Source organism: Culex pipiens, chromosome 2 (assembly GCF_016801865.2).
Source record: "Culex pipiens pallens isolate TS chromosome 2, TS_CPP_V2, whole genome shotgun sequence".
NCBI classification, from domain to species: domain Eukaryota; kingdom Metazoa; phylum Arthropoda; class Insecta; order Diptera; family Culicidae; genus Culex; species Culex pipiens.
Window position 1 is genome coordinate 208279725 of NC_068938.1, and position 18722 is coordinate 208298446.

The 18722-nt window shown below is 43.3% G+C and overlaps 4 protein-coding genes across 5 annotated transcripts in view; 2 read left to right on the forward strand and 2 right to left on the reverse strand.

The window, feature by feature from the left end:
• Positions 1 to 1130: 1130 nt before the first annotated feature.
• Positions 1131 to 3236, reverse strand: LOC120423734 (glucose dehydrogenase [FAD, quinone]-like). The gene is made up of 4 exons (XM_039587643.2): positions 2653 to 3236; positions 2378 to 2598; positions 1504 to 2321; positions 1131 to 1446 (listed from the first exon to the last, which is right to left on the reverse strand). The coding sequence occupies exons 1-4, from the start codon at positions 3234 to 3236 to the stop codon at positions 1216 to 1218; spliced, it is 1854 nt and encodes a 617-aa protein (XP_039443577.1). The 3' UTR covers positions 1131 to 1215.
• A 546-nt stretch (positions 3237 to 3782) lies between these two features.
• LOC120423735 (glucose dehydrogenase [FAD, quinone]-like) lies at positions 3783 to 5749 on the forward strand. Its single transcript, XM_039587644.2, has 2 exons — positions 3783 to 5456; positions 5517 to 5749. The coding sequence occupies exons 1-2, from the start codon at positions 3783 to 3785 to the stop codon at positions 5721 to 5723; spliced, it is 1881 nt and encodes a 626-aa protein (XP_039443578.1). The 3' UTR covers positions 5724 to 5749.
• Positions 5750 to 6425: 676 nt separating this feature from the next.
• LOC120423754 (glucose dehydrogenase [FAD, quinone]-like) lies at positions 6426 to 12714 on the forward strand. 2 transcript variants are annotated; one of them, XM_052707172.1, is made up of 4 exons: positions 6426 to 7018; positions 10300 to 10520; positions 10581 to 11398; positions 11454 to 12713. In XM_052707172.1, the coding sequence occupies exons 1-4, from the start codon at positions 6543 to 6545 to the stop codon at positions 11880 to 11882; spliced, it is 1944 nt and encodes a 647-aa protein (XP_052563132.1). In that variant the 5' UTR covers positions 6426 to 6542; the 3' UTR covers positions 11883 to 12713. The 2 variants fall into 2 exon arrangements, with proteins under 2 accessions (XP_052563132.1, XP_052563131.1); XM_052707171.1 differs by lacking the exon at positions 6426 to 7018 and adding an exon at positions 7108 to 8020 and having other exon boundaries at positions 11454 to 12714.
• An 88-nt stretch (positions 12715 to 12802) lies between these two features.
• Positions 12803 to 18722, reverse strand: part of LOC120423726 (calpain-11-like) — a 164227-nt gene continuing 158307 nt past the window's right edge. The window contains exons 6-11 of the mRNA XM_039587631.2: positions 15136 to 15276; positions 14925 to 15078; positions 13992 to 14867; positions 13472 to 13934; positions 13354 to 13409; positions 12803 to 13290 (exon numbers count right to left, since the gene is read on the reverse strand). Of these exons, the coding sequence (XP_039443565.1) occupies positions 13264 to 13290; positions 13354 to 13409; positions 13472 to 13934; positions 13992 to 14867; positions 14925 to 15078; positions 15136 to 15276 (1717 nt within the window). The 3' untranslated portion in view covers positions 12803 to 13263. The remainder of the gene's footprint in view (positions 13291 to 13353; positions 13410 to 13471; positions 13935 to 13991; positions 14868 to 14924; positions 15079 to 15135; positions 15277 to 18722) is intronic.

Below are 18722 nucleotides of genomic sequence, written 5' to 3' on the forward strand. Positions count from 1 at the left end.
GCCGTGAACATGACCCGACTCCGATCGGGTCCTATCGATATCACCACCAACATCGTAACGGGCTTGTACGAACTGTTTTTGCAGAACTTCCGAAAGGATTACGTGACGACGAACGCATTAGTCGAAACCACTAGAGCCGGCACCGGCTAACCAGTTTTGGGTCGTCCAATAAAAATGGTCCAAATGTAGTTCAGACCGAGGGTTAACCAAGCTGGTTCCTAATCTATAGGCGAGCCCCATTTTTGGTTTTGTTTTGATCACGCTTTTTGGGTTAGTAGTGTGTTGAATCAGTAAAGTGCAGATCAAAATTAATGAATTCAGTTATCGTTCGAATTTATTAGTGGGCTCGGAGGGCTAATTTACGATGCGGAAGTAACAAAGGGAACCCGTTTGAAAACGACAACGTCACATCGTCGTGCTAGTGCTAGCTTGTCGCATGGCGATTTTGTGCCAAATTGAGTTAAGAACCTCATTTTGCATACAAAACATTGTTGTCATTTTGCATAAGAAAAAAGTTGCAATCTTTTTCAACAAAATTTAGGGACAATGTATAAAATGGTCACCCGAAAAAAACATGTTTGTTTTTGTTTATTCAAGGTCGAACATTAAAATACGTTTTTCCGAATCGTCAAAATCAACGTGCGACAAGATAGCACGATAACGTCGTTTTTGTTTGGGCTACTTTTATTAGAATGATTTAAATTAAAAAAAAAGAAATTGCAAGATGGACCTTTTCAACCTAATTTTTATATTCAATTGAAAGGTTAAATAAATAAATTGGTTAGTTTTAATTTTGTTTGGTTTCAGACACTTTAAAATACTTAGTAAATCTAGTTGAAACGTAAAGTAAGTAAATTAAAAAACACTGACCTACAAAAAATGTAAAACTGACTGCGCAGGCTCAACTCAAAGTTTGGGGTCCCCAGAATCACGTTCATTTTGAACTTTTCAAAAATAGTTTGTCTAGGCCGAATGGTTTTTCTCCAAGGTTTCTATAGAGAATTAGGGCGGTTTATTGCTCCAGCATACAACCCAAAATTTGCATGCAATATGTAGGAGAACCGAACCGCACTCCATACAAAGTTTGGAGAAAAATCATTCGGCCCAGACAAACTATTTTTGAAAAAAAATCATGCTTCCCCTAGAGTTGAGTCTGCGCAGAAATTGTGCTGATCGGTGTAATGAGTCAATTAGCCTATAATATGAAATAACTTGTCAGACAATTTTATCAATTTGTATACCAGTGATCCCCGTTCGGTAATCTTCCTTGATCATGTCTGCGGCTCTTTCTCCTATGCCGTAAGCAACCGCGGCCGTATGGGCCGCCGGAGGTTCCGGCACGATCCCAATGTCTACCACACGAAGTCGCCCCACACCGTACACTCGCAGCCGGGCATCCACAACAGCTTCCGGATCCGTTGGAGGACCCATTTTGCAGGTGGCGACCTACGGAGGATTTCAGCAGTGAATTATCAATTACTTTCTATTGACGATTGAACTAACCTGATGATGAACAGTTGCGGTCAGAACGCGCACGTGGCATCGCCAATACTCGTGGGTGTTGAATTCGAACTCCTCGCAGCCTGGTACATTTTGGGAGTACAACTCAACGCCAAGTTCACGAAATGCTGGCTGCGAGGTCACTCGAATCGCTTCCTCAATTCCATACGCCAACGCATCCAGGTCGCGATCGTCCTCAAAGTATTGATACTCAAACCGGGGGTGATGGAAGGGATTGCGTGACTTCAAACGCAGCTTTCCCTTAGTTCTAGATTTGAGCAATATTGGCACATACTGGAACGATCGTATGTTGCGAATCGGACGGAAGTAGCCGTCGTAAGTTTCGTTTGTGAGTCTGAAAGCTAATTTTGATGCAGGGCTGGAGTCGTAATCCATGGAGGTAAAAGTTTGCATGATTTCGATATCCGGAACTCCTGGATCGGAACTTTCCGCTACGGGAGTTTTGACGTACAAAAGACTTTCGACGGTGTTGGTTGTGAAAACTCCTTGGCCTCTTAAGTACTCAAGATAGTTTCTCAGTTTGAGGTTATCGTCCAGTTGAACATAGCTGTCCGTAGGTTTTTGGAGAAGATATACGGGACCAAACACAGCTGGGTGTTCGTACAGTAGCTCACCCACTGGGAGATCCATGATGACCGGTATTTCCAAGCTAGTCAAGTGGTTAGCAGGTCCCACACCGGAAAGCATGAGAAGTTTTGCACTTTCGAAAGCACCGGCTGATAGAATGACCTCTCGATTGGCCTTCACCGAGAATACCTTCCTGTTTCTCGTGAACTTCACTCCTTTGGCTTGTTTAGAATCTATAAACCATCAAAAGTAAACAAATTGTTCGCAAAATCAATAACTAATCATTTACCATGATTAATCAATACTTTTGTAACCCAAGACTTGGTCAGTACGTGGAGATTCTTGCGAGATACAACCGGAACGAGGTATGCCGTACCGCTGGTGACCCGAGCACCTCGATCTGTGTTAGACTGCAGGTACGAAACGCCGATGAGTTCACCGGCGTTGTAATCCAGATACCGATAACCAGCCTGTTGAGCAGCGCGAACGAAAACCGGAGCAATATTTGATCTGTGAAATTTTCTTTACATTATGCCTCCTAAAATTCTTAAAGAAAAGTCTCACCTAAACGAACAGTCTTCAACCGACAACGAACCATTGACTCCATGAAATCCGTTGCCGCCAAAGTCCCGTAAATTCGCCCGTTCTGCCTTGATGTGATACGGCAGCATCTCGGCCCAGCTCCAGCCTGGATTACCAGCCCTGGCCCAGTCGTCGTAGTCTCGGTGACCTCCCCGCGTGTAGATCATCGAGTTGATGATTGTAGAACCCCCGACGCCCTTCCCGTGCGGCCAGTTGCACTTCCTGTCGCGCAAACCATGACAGCCGTACTTTTGCACTTCACTCTCGTACCCGAAATTGTACTCCGTGGCCTGCAGGGGGACTGCCACAATTGGCAGATTGGTGATCAAGGGTAGCTCACTTTTACCAGCCTCCAGTAGAAGCACGGTGACCTCGGGGTGTTCAGATAAGCGATTTGCTAGTACTGAACCGGCAGGGCCGGCTCCAACAATTATGTAGTCGTAGCTTGATTGCAGCTGTGGATTGCCGTAATTGTAGCCGAAAAATTGGGTGAAGTCGATAGCGGGTTCCGCGAAAGCATAATCAATTAATATTGAAACTAACGCTAGAATTATGCAAAACCCCATTTTGATGAACTTTTTTGATTCCACCTATGTCAACGATTGCAACTAAACTAAAAGTGCAACGACTCAAATTTTGACGCAAAATACCAACGTACATGTCTTTCGATTAAAAGAAACCCGAAAACCTTCAAAAACAAGTGATTGTAGTTTTTCGTTTTGGATGCAATACCGAAAACGGCCTGAATTAATTTTATGTGCGAAAGAAAGGAACCAGTTCAAAAGTTCCGTTAAAAATAGTCGTCTTTTAGTACATTAGCAATTCGTTGAAAGCCTTGGTGAACTAAGTCCACGTGTTGATTCGGAGGTCACTCGTTGGGACGTGGAATTAATTCAACGAGATGACAACTTAAACTCCTTCTGCAGATGTGTGATCTCCATTCTGAGGTGTTGTTAGCGCCTGAGCCCTGCTAGCAAAGCCTTGAATTTAAATTTGGTTGAAAATTAAATCCCTTCCGTGATTGTTAGAACTCGATCGTTTGAATTGATATCATTCTTGCAAAATAAAGCTGTGCGGTGAAGCCTAGATGCACTACCAGTTCTGCAGTCGAGATGAGTGGATTCACGAGTGGATCAATTTGCTTCGTTCTGCTGACTTTGATTACCGGCAGTCATAGCCAGTTACTATCATACCTTACAAAGCTAGGAAAGCATGGAAATCAAACTTTGGGAGATTTCATTGACTTCTCCAAATACTTCGGAATGGCGTACGGCGACCCTGAACCAGTTCTTCAAAACGAATACGATTACATAGTCGTCGGTGCTGGTCCTGCCGGGTGTGTCCTGGCCAATCGCCTGTCAGAAGATCCCACCGTCTCAGTGCTTCTGCTAGAGTTGGGGAAATCGGAAATCTCAACAATTCAAACCGTGCCCGGTGCCGTCTCGTTCCAACCATCGACAAACTACAACTTTGGATATCTTACGGAGCCCCAGCGAGGAGCGTGTTTGGCGATGGAAGGTCGCCGGTGTGCCTGGCATGCCGGACGTGGACTTGGTGGTTCCACCATCATCAACGTGATGGTTTATACGAGAGGGAATCGAAGGGAGTTTGACGCGTGGAACCTGACCGGTTGGAGCTACGACGAAGTGCTCCCGTACTACGAGAAGGTTGAAAATGCAAAGATTCGGGACTTTGATGAGATACGCGGTACAGGTGGTTATCTGCCGGTAGAGAACTCTCCGTACAGAACGAAATTGGTTGATGCGTTCGTTGAGAGTGGTCAACAGTTTGGTCTACCATTCCTGGATTACAACGGTAAGGAACAGTCCGGGATATCTTACGCTCAGTTCACGATGAAACAGGGGAAGCGATGGTCCGCTGGTAGAGCGTACTTGAACTCGATCCAGAATCGTCAAAATCTGCACGTGCTGACCAAAGCTTGGGCAACCAAAGTGCTGATTGATGAAGCAGCAAAAACGGCATCCGGTGTCGAGTACACAAGAAATAAACAAACTTTTAGAGTTGCAGCTAAACGGGAGGTGATTCTCTCGGCTGGGACGTTTGGTAGTGCAAAGCTGTTGTTGTTATCTGGCATAGGACCAAACAATCATCTGTCTGAGCTAGGAATAAAAATTATTCAGGACTTACCTGTTGGCCAGACTCTGTATGATCATCCTGGAGTGCTAGGACCACTGTTTACCGTAAACAAAACTATCGACGATAACATCAATTTTGAAACAATGATAAATTTTAACAATGCAGTACAATACATGTTTGGAGTCGGGCCATTAACAATCCCCATTACTGAAGGTATATCTTTCATAAAGACTCCCGTCTCAGAACATCCAGATCCATCAATACCAGATGTAGAAATAATGCAATTTGCTGCTGCACTGCCAGTTGATTCCAGTCCTTCAGTACAGCGTTTCTTCAACCTCAACAACAAAACCATGGAAGCGTTCGTAAAGCCCCTATTCAACAAAAGGTCCTTCATGTACTTCCCGGTGCTTTTGCACTCCCGTACGAAGGGGTCGTTGACTCTGAAGTCCACCAATCCCTACCACCATCCCAACTTTCACTATCAATACTTCGACGACGATCGCGATCTGCAAGCGTTAGTTCACGGAATCAAAACGGCATTAGCGATTACCGCCCAGAAGCCTTTTCGGGAACTTGGCGTAGAGCTATACCGGACAAAGGTTCCCGGCTGCGAGCGTTACGCCATCGAGAATGACGACTACTGGCGCTGCTACGTGCGGACCATGACCACGTCGGTGTGGCATTATGTAACGACATGTTTGTTATTAATTAAGTCTTATTATTTAAATTATGTCATCTATCGCCAGGTCGGAACCTGCAAAATGGGCAACGATTCAGATCAAAGTGCTGTTGTAGATGAGCGATTGAGGGTACGGGGGCTCCGGAAGCTGCGAGTTGTGGATGCCAGTGTCATTCCGGTTGCCCCGTTGGGACACACTTCAGCTTATGTTTACATGATTGGAGAGAAGGCCGCCGATATGATCAAGGAGGACAACGGTTCGTTTGTTAGCTGAACATTCTTGGAGTTTATGATTAATTAAAAAAAATCACAAAAACATGCTTGTCAAAATATCATCAAATTTTGTAAAAAAGTATTTAGAAACTGCATAAAAATAAAATACTCAATACACAATTTCATTATTTTTGTTATTTACGATTAATTGATCATATTTCGAGCAGAACAATAGGCCAATAAATGTGGAAATCGATACACTATTTCTGTTGTTCTATGTCTGTTCTATCCGAAACCAGTAAAAAATATTCAAATATTGTGCAGTAACAAGACTAAACCAGCTTTTCCAATTCGCCCTATGTGCCCGATACACCCCATTAGACGGTATTGAGTAACAATATGTAGAAGATAACTCACCTGTTTTAAATTTTATATTCTTACGGTAGTCACTCTCCCAGCACAGGTTCCAACCTTGCCAATTCCCTTTGGCATTCAATTCAGAATCTGGGCCAGATGTCGATTGACCTTATAGTTTATTTTGGCCAACATTGAAATTCTCCGCCCTTGTTCTTTCCCCGCGTTACATAATGACGATGGTTTCGTTGCGCACCAGAACTACATTCACCTTCGAAGGATTTCGAGTTTTCGCAACCGAAAATTGGATCAGAATTGAGCAGTACTTGGGGATGAAGCTGCAGGATCAGTTCGTTCGAATTCGTTGGGCTTAGTGGTAGTTAAAGTTGAAAGAATGGTGGAAATGAAGAGGATTTTCATTCTAGTGACATCGATTTTTGGTTTCTTGGTTGCTGAAAAGGGAAACTTCAAGCTCGATGACTTTATAGATCTCACAAAGTTCTTCGGCATCAATTATGGAGATCCAATGTTGCGGCCCAAGTACGACTACGTCATCGTTGGGGCAGGTCCAGCGGGGTCAGTTCTGGCTAACCGGCTTACTGAGGATCCCAAAGTGACCGTCCTAGTTTTGGAGGCTGGCAAAAGTGAACTTCCGTTGGTCACAAATGTTCCGCTGACCACTGCGTTCCTGCAGGCAACGGATTACAATTTCGGATATGAAAGTGAGGTGCAACGGTTTGGATGTCAGGGGCTGAGGGATAGAAAGTGCAACTGGCCGCACGGGAAGGGCGTTGGAGGTTCTACCATCATCAACTCGATGATCTACACGAGGGGAGGGCAGCGGGACTACGATGGTTGGGCGCTGGCTGGGAATCCTGGCTGGAGCTGGGCCGAAATGCTGCCTTATCATGTGAAGATTGAACGAGAGAATGTTCGTGATTTTGGAAACAACGGATTTCACGGCAAGAATGGATCGGTATCCGTCGAAGATTGCCCGTTCAGGTAAGCGACCACGTCAGGTTTTGATCAACTTTCATTTTCCAATCATTAATTTTCCCACCACTTGCTTCAAAAATGAAGCCTGCGTTCTGCCCAGTGCAGCAAGATAGTATCTTTCCACTCCAGAAGAAAACCAGTGTGAAGACTGGTATTTCTTGGGCCACACCACTTGCGCGTGGTGCAGCAAAATTTCTGCATGATGCATTTAACGTGAGTGCAGTTTTATCACGAACGTTGACCGGGACGGTTAGTTGATCGCTCTTTTTCGAAAAAGGATGTGTCTCTGGTCGGTCGACAAATTTGGAGTGTTTTCGGCGCGTACGAAGAATTCTTAATCGCACCACCCAGTCCCGGTTCTAAGTGATGTGAATCGCCTTAAATTATGGCGCATCAGCGTGGTTTGACGTGGATCGTTGCGATTGTCGCAATCGTACCAGTTTTGGAGTGTCTTTCCTTTGGCAGTGACAATAGGACGATCGGGAATTATTTCGATTTCACGCGCTTCTGGGGCATCCACTATGGCGATCCAAAGCTTCGCCGCAGCTACGATTACGTCATTGTGGGTGCTGGTCCAGCGGGATCGGTGCTGGCAAGGCGCCTAAGTGACGACCCCAAAGTGACCGTCCTGCTACTGGAAGCTGGCAAGGGAGAACTACCCATCTTCACGGATATTCCACTTGCAGCTCCGAATCTCCAAGCCACAGACTACAACTTTGCGTACGAAAGTGAAGTGCAATCGATCGGATGTCAGGGCTTGTGGGATCGAAAGTGCAGTTGGCCCCACGGCAAGGGCGTCGGAGGATCGTCGATCATCAACTACATGATCCACACCCGCGGAAATCGAAGAGATTACGATGGGTGGGCTCGAGCCGGAAATCCCGGCTGGAGCTGGGACGAGATCCTTCCCTACCACATCCGATCGGAACGAGCCAACATCCGAGACTTCGAAGACAACGGATTCCACGGCCAAAACGGGCCTTTGTCAGTGGAAGATTGTCCGTTCAGGTAAAAAAAAACTCCAAATGCAGTCTGCGCATGTTCAAACGATCGAGACGTGTTGCAGTTTTCTAGCTCAACTATTGCAAAACGGTCTGCGTGGAATTATTGTGAAATACCTTATTTTTGCAAAAAAGCCAGCTTTGCCAGTACCACCTCCTCCATCTACACTCTCGGTGAAATGGGTGGCAGAATGTGTGTGTGTGCGATCTAAGAAGTGATCCGTGCAAGAGCAGCTCCGAAGAAAAGTGGTGTGACTACCCCGGTAAACAGAGACTGGTAGTGCAGGCTTGTAAATGGTTGTTGCAACATCGGCAGCAATTTTGTTTATGTTTTGTGTTGTTGTTGTACCTATGCTGGAAAATATTGAAAATGGATTAAACCTGTCCTGATCATCAAAAAACTAATTTCATGGCATATAAAGCCAGCTTAGTGCATTGGACCACACCTTAGCAAAGCGCAATCTACAAATTGCAGAGCCTGTTTACCAATGTTGTGAGATCTCAAACTTAACATTAGAAATGGCTCAATCAACTGTGGTTGTTTTCAATAAAGAGCAGTTCTCTAGATATTCGCAAATTATTTCGCAATTTTTTTATTTGTATTGTATTTTCTATGTAATTTTTTTTTTCGTGATTTTTCATCATAAGATTTTCCATACAAATGTTCATACCATTTGTTCAAATTGCCCCATATTTCACTTCACTTTCGTAAAATCGCGATAACTCGTGATGTTTTTAAGCAAAACCCTTTTGTTTATATATCAAAGATTTTGTAATTGTCTGCTCTACAACTTTGTAAAACATTGTAACACTCTAAAAAATAACCCTGCAAATTTAAAAAAAAACACGAAATTTTTAAATGAAAAAAATAGTTTTAATTGAAAAAAAATGACCCTTCTGGGTCAATGTAGATTCGAAAAGTACATTAAATTTCCCTTAAAATGACATGTCCCAAAAAATTTACAGTCGGGTAACGAAAAATGGGACAATTTTTAAAACTTTTTTCGTGTTTTTTTCGATGAAAAAAACGTTTTTTGCGGAATTCTGAGTACGCCATCAAATCGGGCGTCTAATTTTACATAAAAGTCCCTTTGACACCAAATTTCTATCTTATCACCGTTTCAGGCTGCAAATAATTGAAAAAAACACCTATTTTTGGCATGTTAAAAAATTGAAGGGGTCGTACCGCCCCTCCGTCACGAGATATAAAAAAAAGGACCTCGGATTCATAATCAGGCACAAAAGTTACCCCTTAGGACAAAGTTTCACGCAAATCGAAGAGGGGTCGGGGCAACTTTTCCCGATTTCGTGTGAGTTGGTAGAGAATTACCCACTTTAGTGTCAAGATTAAGAAATTTTAGTAAATTAAAAATTGCAAATTTTCAAAATTCCTCATAAAAACTTTTATTCTGGACAGACGATCATAACAAAATTCATGCCATTTCAATTTAAATTACTGTTAAAATAACAGAAAACGTTATGGAATCTTCTTAAATAATAAAGTTTTGCATAAGAGTTTAATAACTAAAAGTATCGACTACGGGAATCAAACCAGAGACTTTTGGTAGACTAACCCAGTGACTTAACTGCCTCGGCAACCACAGTATGGTGACTATGGAGTGGTCAGGTGTCAGATGTATGACGCATGTTGGAGATTTATTGTTTCGATTAACGAATGAACTCATTTGTTTTGATAGTGTGAGTTGCTAGCATTACTCTATCGATTTTGGCACTGAGCCCTCATTAAATTTTGTGAGAATGATTCCCTTGATTCTGAATTTTGGGTGTAGTATAAAAAGTGTTTATTTTCTAAAATAAATTTATATCTTATCCTCCACGAATCACAAACATTGAATGAAGCTTTATTCCAGAGTTGGAAATATCTTTTAAACAAGTCCGCTATATAAATTTTTGATTAAACTTGAAAATCAAACACTGTAAACTGACGGTTCAAACTGGTTAATTACCCTTCAACGTGTTAATTTACCAATGCAACATGACAGTTACCCCGATGAAAGTTGCTGCAAAAGGAAGCTGAACGTTGAACTACTGATCAATAAAAACAGGTTTATTGTGCCCACTCCTAGATGGAACTTAATGATTTTCCTACTGTTGTCCACCGCCCGTCGCCTGTGCGGTGCGGTATGTGCTTGACAATCTGTTGAAATTATCGCAACGACCTTTCCTCTCTGCATATTGTTGCATTTCTTTTATTCCGATTATGCAATCACATTTTATTCGTCTTATTTAAATGTCCACCGTGCAATTATTCCCCGCTCTGTACAGGTCAAAAGTGGCGCACGCATTCGTTCGCAGTGCCCAGCAGGCAGGCTATCGATATCTGGACTACAACGCGGGCGAACTTATCGGCGTGTCGTATCTGCAGGCCACAACGCTGCGAGGCACGCGGGTCACCAGCGGGACAGCGTACTTGGCCCCGATAGCGACGCGCAAGAATCTGCACATTCTGACAAAGGCTTGGGCCACCAAGGTGTTGATCGATCCCGGTATGAGAGTTGGGGGTTTTAGCCAAGGTCAAATCTTGAACTTTGATTTCTGATTTTTAGTTTCCAAGGAAGCCACCGGAGTGCTATTCTCGAGAAATAAGAAGGTCTTCAAGGTGAAGGCCAACCGGGAAGTCATCCTGTCTGCTGGAGCTTTCGAAAGTGCCAAACTGCTCATACTGTCTGGAGTGGGGCCTGCCAACCATCTGGAAAGCTTGGGAATACCGGTCATTCAGAATCTTCCAGTCGGAGAGCAGTTGTACGAACATCCGGGAACCTTCGGTCCAGTCTACCTAGTCAAGAAGCCCATCGACAACTTCATCCAGCTGGACGACAACATCAACCTGCGTAACATTATCCGTTACATAAACGGGCGAGGACTCTTCACAACCAATTCGGTGGAGAGCTTGATGTACATCAAGACCCCGGTAGCGGAAAGTCCCGATCCCGGTCTCCCGGACGTCGAAATCATGCAAGCTTTCACGTCGATTGATTTCGATTCCGGTCCAGGCACTGCCACGGCGTTCCGACTGTCCAACGAAACGTACGACGGCTACTTCCGTCCGATTCGCAACGTGCGATCGTTCATGTACCTTCCGCTGCTGTTGAAGCCCAGGACGAAGGGAAAGCTGCGGCTGAAGTCACGGAATCCCTTCCAGCATCCCCGATTTGAGTATCAGTACTTTGAGGATGATCGCGACCTGGATGCTCTGGCGTATGGAATTGAGGAAGCGATTCGAGTGACCTCACAGCCAGCATTTCGTGAGCTTGGTGTTGAGTTGTACTCGCGAAAGGTACCAGGCTGCGAGGAGCTCGAATTCAACACCCACGAGTATTGGCGATGCCACGTGCGGGTTCTGACTGCGACTTTCCATCATCAGGTAAGCTGCAACCCCAGAAAAAAATCTAGAAACCTGAACTTGTAATTTCTATTAGGTCGCCACCTGCAAAATGGGCCCACCAACGGATCCGGAAGCCGTTGTAGACGCCCGGCTTCGTGTCTACGGCGTTGGTCGGCTACGCGTGGTCGACATCGGAATCGTGCCGGATCCTCCGGCGGCGCATACGGCCGCAGTGGCGTACGGTATCGGTGAGAAAGCGGCCGATATGATAAGGGAAGATTTTGCGGCAGGTGCTACCGGAAGTCGGATTCACAAAGCTATCCATAGTGACGGGTTTGGTGGGAGGGCTGATATTCCGATAGAGTTTGAGGCGCAGCGGATGTTTGGTAGAATTGTTGGTCCAAGGCCGTTTGATGAGAGTGCGTTTGTGAGGATAACGCGGTTTAGGAGGGAGGTTGGTAGCTTTAATGGGTCGCTAAGTGAGCAGGACCAAGGCATTTTAGATGAGGATAATAAAGTGTAGAGGATAATTAGCTCCATTGCCATTTTTAATTTAGGGCTCGAAATGGTTTAACCGAATCATTCAGTTCGATTCGAATAAGCCTACAGTTATGCAACGTTTCATAGGATACCAAATGAATCAGTGCGCTAAGCATTACTCTAGGGTAAGCTGGCAATTGTTGAGGATATTTGTTATAAATGTTTTTTTATTTTACTCAGATGCAGTCAAAGTCGTCAATTAAAATTACTAGAATAAAAAAGCAAAACGTAAGAAAATTCGTTGCCATTCTATAGGAATACCAGTTGAAACTGAGACTTGAATGATCGAAAATTTGGCATAAAATGAAAAATGTCATTATTTAATTTTTTAATGTCTACATTTACACGACCATAAACCACAAAGTTTCGTTTTACGTTTCAAGACAAGTAAAAAAAATTCCCTACAGTAACTTATTTTAAGCAGTTCTCTAGATTCTCACGATTTTTAATTTTTGATTTGAATAAAAATTTGTCCAACACACTCATAGGTTATACACTCATAATTTAAATAATGTTCTTGGTATTTAAAGGGAAACCTTGAAAAGATTCATCAAACAATTAATTTCATTGCATATTTTTTACAATCGACTGGTACAACAAAAGTAACTTTTTGCAGAACTATTTATTGACGAGTAAGTACCACTAATACGTATTTTTATCCTAAAACTGAGCTTTTTGTTTATTTTGATCACATTTTTCATTCCTCAAAAAAAAAAAAAAAAAGATCGATAACAATACTCTCTACTTTTGGCGAATAGTAAATTGGTTCCACTTTGACAGTTCAAAATTGAGGCCGTTTTGCGAACCACTATTAAACTCCCAGGTCCTTACCATAACCTACAACTTTGCTGCAAAGCTGCATGGAAGTATTAGGGATTTCTTCCAAAAGCATTTTAAACGGCGTTTCCAATTAAATAACATTTATTTTCAATAATAACAACTGATCATTCTGAACATATATTATATACTTTTGCTATAAAAATAGATGTTAACACGTTACTTCAGGCACTTACAACTAGGATTTGTATAAATTACTATATAGACGTTAGCTCTTAAGGAAATTTCCAATGTAATAATACTTTCCGTTTTTAATGTTAGTCAGTAAAGAACTTCCCGTTTTATTTTCACTGTTTAAAGTCTCGCTCTTTTTAGTAAGTGATACATATCTTTCTCCCTAATCGGTTCGGTTCCACAACGTTTAGTCAAAAGACGTTTCTCGGTGCATTACTTGGAGTGCGTGTAAACACTTTGTATAATATCGATATTGCATTATTTCCCAACTTGTCGGCTACATCTTTCCTGGTTCTTCACGGTGTCTTTGGTCTTCTTCAACTCGTTGTTTTTTATGGTTGCAGTAGTAGCTCTCACGAGTAGATCGTCATCAATATCATCTGGAATGAGACAAGTTTTTTTGTTGTAATTTTTGCAAAAAGTGTTTAAAAGCAACAACAAACCTCTTCTAACGACAAAGGACTTGCCTTTGCTTTGGCATCCAAACTGTGGTAGCGCTCTGAAATTGAATTTTGTATTATTTTAAACCTCAAAACAAAACAAAAAATAGGTGATACAAACCATGGGCCAGATGTAGTCGCGCCATCGACAGCAGATACCCCTCCAGGGTGATCTGCCGGCTCCGGGTAAACCGGCTGACCAGAGCTTCCAGCACTTTGTTGCTCGCGGTAGATCCCCCCGCCCAGAGCAGTCCCCGCAAGCAGTACGACGAAACCTTCGAGGCCCAAATGCCGCGACTGATGGTGGCCGTGCCGGAAGACGAAGGACCACATCGCCGGAAGGCGGCCTTCCAGAAGCGCATCAGTCCGATGAGGGCCGGGACGTGCTCGATCGAGAGTCGCCCTCCGAGGGCAGGATCTCGCAGGGCCAGCATTCCTCGACAGAGTTCCAGCGAGGGGCCACAGTTGATTCCACCGAGACCTCGAAAGCCGCGGTTGTTTCCACCGTGGGCCTTCAGAATGGCCTGCAACTGGGTGGCGTCGATTTCGTGTGGGTAGCGGGTGCGTAGTTTGTAGAGGATTCGCTGGAAGGGGTTGAGGGTTAGAAGGTTTGAAGGGTTGAGATAAGTTTAAAAACTTACGGCGTCGATGGTCCGTTCGTCGCAAAACTCAGCCGCGATGTTCTGAATGACCAGATTTTCTTCGTTGACCTCCCACACGTCGGTGTGCTGATCGGCGAAGATCCTCAGCAGAAAACGACCTTCCCGATGCTGTTGCGAGTGGGGCATGACTACAAAGTCTCCTGCCGGTAGCGCAAAGAAGGTTGCAATTTCCCTCAAGTTTGACAGTGGAGCAAAATCCAGCGGCATTTGCTCGCTGACGTACTGCGGCGTGACCCGTTGCATCCCCGGCGGTACCTCGTAGATCGTGAAGCCAATCTCCTCGTCCTCGTAGTTTCGACTGCGGTAGCATTCGTACTTTTGAGACACGGCTACCACTACGTGAGCTTTGGCGGGATGTCCAGCTGGGACCCGTATTCTGAACTGGGGATTCGTGGCGGTAGTCTCGATGAATTTGTGTGGTCCACCGGCGTTGAATCCGGCACGCCACTGCCGAACGGCCAGAGCAGCTCTCCAGGGAGTTCTCGTGTGAAGTCCAGGTTCCAGTGCCCAATCATCGGGACCAATGTGCGCCAACCAGATAACCACGAATCTCGAGAGAAACTCACTTACCGCCATCCAAAACTCACAGTCGTTCGATGATCGCGAAGACAGCAGTTCACGATCCCGCTCGTTCAGCGCGTTCCACTCCCAGCTCCGCTCGGACCAAGCCCCACACCAGACTCCTCCCCACTCGCCACCGATCCACGGACTTCGAAGCCTTATCAAACTGGTGTCCCCGGACTGGCCACTGGCCTGCGAAGAATCGGACGAATTGGCCCGCACCCTGGCCAGACCCGTTACACTGTAGGGATGCTCCGACAGCAGGCCCGATCGACGCCGTTTGGTTTCCTTTTCCTGGAAAACATTCCCAAAAAGTGTTAGGAAAATACCACAAAGATGACCCTGACATACCACTCCACTGATTGCGACCAGCAAGGTTGACCTCGGGACGGCCCCTCCCAGCAGGGGTCCACTCGGTGGTACGCTCTGGACAACCGCTCCGGTCAAGTCCTGCAGCGCGCGTCCCACCGTTCCGAACTTGAGGAAGGCGTAACCGCCGTACAATCTGTAATCATTCCAAATTCATAACTCTTGAATTCTTAAATTAGGAGGAGGGACTCACTTGGCATAAGCTTTCTCCAGTAGGGCGGCCCAGAAGATGTCCGGCTGGGCGCAGTGCATGTGGGCGGGACGATCTCCGCGCGTCGGTAGCCGGTCGTCCACGCGAACTTCGATCCATTTGCCCCACTGCCAGAAACGGAATCTGGAATTGAAATGAAGATAAATAATGTTGATTCTATGAACAAGTAAAGTTAGAACTTAATCGTCTGGTGGACCCTTTTAAGAGCCTAAATAACGTACATCACTCGCTAATTATGGTGACATTTCCTGGTGCTGCGAAGAAACGTTTAGATTTGAATTGCATTACGCATTCTGAGGCTCGTAGCCTTTGAATGGCGATAAAATTTCGTCCTTGGATGAAATCATCAGCTTCAGAAGACGCGTAGCAATGAGTTACTTTTTATTTTTTATGGAATCCTAATTTGATTATTACCAGCTGTAAATGTATAATTCTAAAACAATTGTTTGATTTTATTTGAAATAACTCTTTTACGAAACTGCGCTTGGATTTCAATCCCAAAGTGCTTAGCTTTTGCATCTCTTGCAAGAAACTCAAAATAGACGTGAATCTTCGCGCGATGACATAGGATATAAACAAACATCGTTGCCGGAGCTGTATGCCGATGCGCAGCGTTGAACCCATCGACACCGGGCCCCAAACGGTCAAGGTTTTGGCGCGAAAAGCAAGCACCAACATTAAGAACCCGCTAAAATATGCAAGTGCAAGCCGGTTAGTGTTTTTTCTCGTATTAGGGGGCTAAGTATCAAATTTACAAATTAAATGTTCGATACCCAACCCCCCGCCATTGGATGTTTGGGTTTCGTTTCCCCCCGAAAACAGTACGGATCACTGTGTTTTTCAGCACGTTAAAGTTCGACGCAACTTGGTTTGCAATTAAGTCGTTATTTTCAAATTACCGAGGTTTGGCAGCCTTTTTATTTCGGAGGGAACATGTTATGAACTCATCACAGAGCTGGGTTCACATTTCAGAGCAGAAGCTAACGAAGTTCTTTTCAGGTTATCGTGCGCAATAAATCACCGCTAATAAAGCGCGCTTCCAAATTTCACCGCAAATTGCGTTACATAAAACGTGCGCGCATCATCCTCGGCGACCTCTGCGACGACTGCGAACACACACCGGGACGCGGGGTTCAGCGCCCAAAGTGTCACGAGCCGCGGCGTGACACGTCTTGTAAGTATTAAACATTCCGAAACATGGTCAATTTCATAACCGCGCGCAACGTGGATGAGACGGTGGAACACGGTTGAAAAATCTTTTGGAGAGCAATTCTCTGCAATTCAGTAATTTTTAATTTCTTGATCTGGATTTTAAATCGACCTAAATTTTGACCAAAGCGTTTATTTCAATTATCAGCCAAATTTTGACGGGCAAAGAAATTCAAGAAATGGAGCCTAACATTTCAAAAGGGCACATAACTTTTGTAAACAAGGGATACACTAAAATGACAGTTTACATAAAGTGTGAAAGGGACACACTCTTGTTTAAAAATGTTATGTGCCCTAATGAAATGGCAAGCATGAAGTCAGAATTTTTTTCCTGAGTTGTTCGATCATGATCATTTTCATTACTAAGTTTAATTTTGCTTTTCTCATTTAAAAAAAAAAACTATATCTTTGTTGGCAATAAATTATTTAAATAAAACATAAAATTAACCAGTTAAAATTACTTTTTCTCAATCAAAACAAACTGTAATTTTTTTTTTGTTGACAAACAGTTATTTCATTCAAAACTAGAATGAAACATTGAATACCGTCATCAGGGGTGACATTAGGTCTGGGGGGTAAGATTGGGTCATACAAAAATGCTGAAATTTGTATGAATCAATCTCACCCCCAGACCCAATGTCACCCCTCATGACGGTATTCAAAAACAATGTATGTAAGATTTAATTCTGCCGGGACTCTTGGTGTAGGAGTAAGCGTGGTTGCCTCTGACCCAGTCGGCCTGGGTTCCCGGTGGCATTTTTCGAGACGAGATTTCTCTGACCACGCCTTCCGTCGGACGGGGAAGTAAATGTTGGCCCCGGTCTAACCTAAAGGTTTAGATCGCTAGCTCAATCCAGGTGTAGGAGTCGGCTCCCTGGGTCCTGCGGAGTCGCTGGTAGGCAGTTGGACTAACAATCCAAAGGTCGTCAGTTCGATTCCCGGGGTGGATGGAAGCGAAGGTGTAAAAAGAGGTTTGCAATTGCCTCAACAATCAAGCCTTCGGACACTTAGTTTCGAGTAGGAATCTTGCAATCGAGAACGCCAAGGCAATGCTGTAGAGCTTTCAAATATTTTTTTATACATATTTATTGTTGTTGTTATTGAGTGTGCAACCCCTTGCAACCCGTGTGCCCCCACTTTAGTGCGCCGCCAGTGCACGCGCTAGCTGTCAAACGCTGTTTGGAGGGAAGCTTAACTTCGCCTCACTTTTTGAAAAGTTACCTAAGTAAATACACGCGCTTTATATTAAGTAAATCTAAATCGCGTTTTATTGACCGCGTCGGTCGCCCTTCCGCCGTAACACTTTAGTTGTACTCTTTCTATCATCAACAAATACGTTTCATAATTCTTACAAATAAAAGAAATGATTTTTTTTTTCGTTCATATCTTTTTAAAATTCTTTGGTTTTTAATTTCTTCTCAGATTCTTTTTTTCAATTATTTTAGGTTAAATCAGACTAATTAAATGAACAAAGAAATCCTTTTATTTCGCGATCACAAGTTCAAAATTATTAAGGTTTTGTTTAAAACATATTTTTTTTCAAACGTTTAAAAGAAAATTATGTTATTTATATATTTTTTAAATAAGTGAGAGAGGAATGAAGGTCTGGCAAAACAGCCAAGGGAGGAATGCAACGTAAAAAGTTGATAACCATTGGTCTAGGGGCATTTACAGCCTGTTTGGGTGATATTTGAAATACATTTTGAATATTTTGAATTTTGTTGAATTTCAATGTACACAACCGTAAAACAAATGTTCGTCATTACAAATGTTTGTAATGATTGCATATTAATTGTATAGCTGTAAAGCGCATTTTTCAATGTTTTTTTTATGTTGAACCTCGACTCTGGCGAGGCACAAAACTTTGAAAAATATTTGCATTGGCCTAAAGTTTCTCGTAACTTTATTGATTTAAATTTTGAATGGTTTTTTTGTGAATTTTCCTGTTCTTCTTGAGTTATAATCTACGTTTTCGCAAACCGACATTTCTTTGTAATGTTTAATTGAATTGAGTTTCCTGATAGATATGGAGTTTTGTCCAAAAATTGGTACACGGAAAATAAATTTCCGTTTTTTTTTAGATTTTAGGCTGGAACACATTTTATTTAAAGATTTCAAAGTTGGTCCAAAAACAGGGGGCAAAAAATATTTTTATAGAAAAAAAAAACTTAAAAATTTCAATGAAAATTTAAGTGCAATCAGCTGAAATCAATTTAAAATGCATTCCCTGCATTTAGAATCATTTTAAGCATGTTTGGGTTGATTTTAAAATCTCTTGAATTTGTAAAAAATTTCGATGTTAATTATCGAAGTTTTTTTCGCTAAAATTTTTGTTTTCGTGAAATCTTAAATTTTTTGAA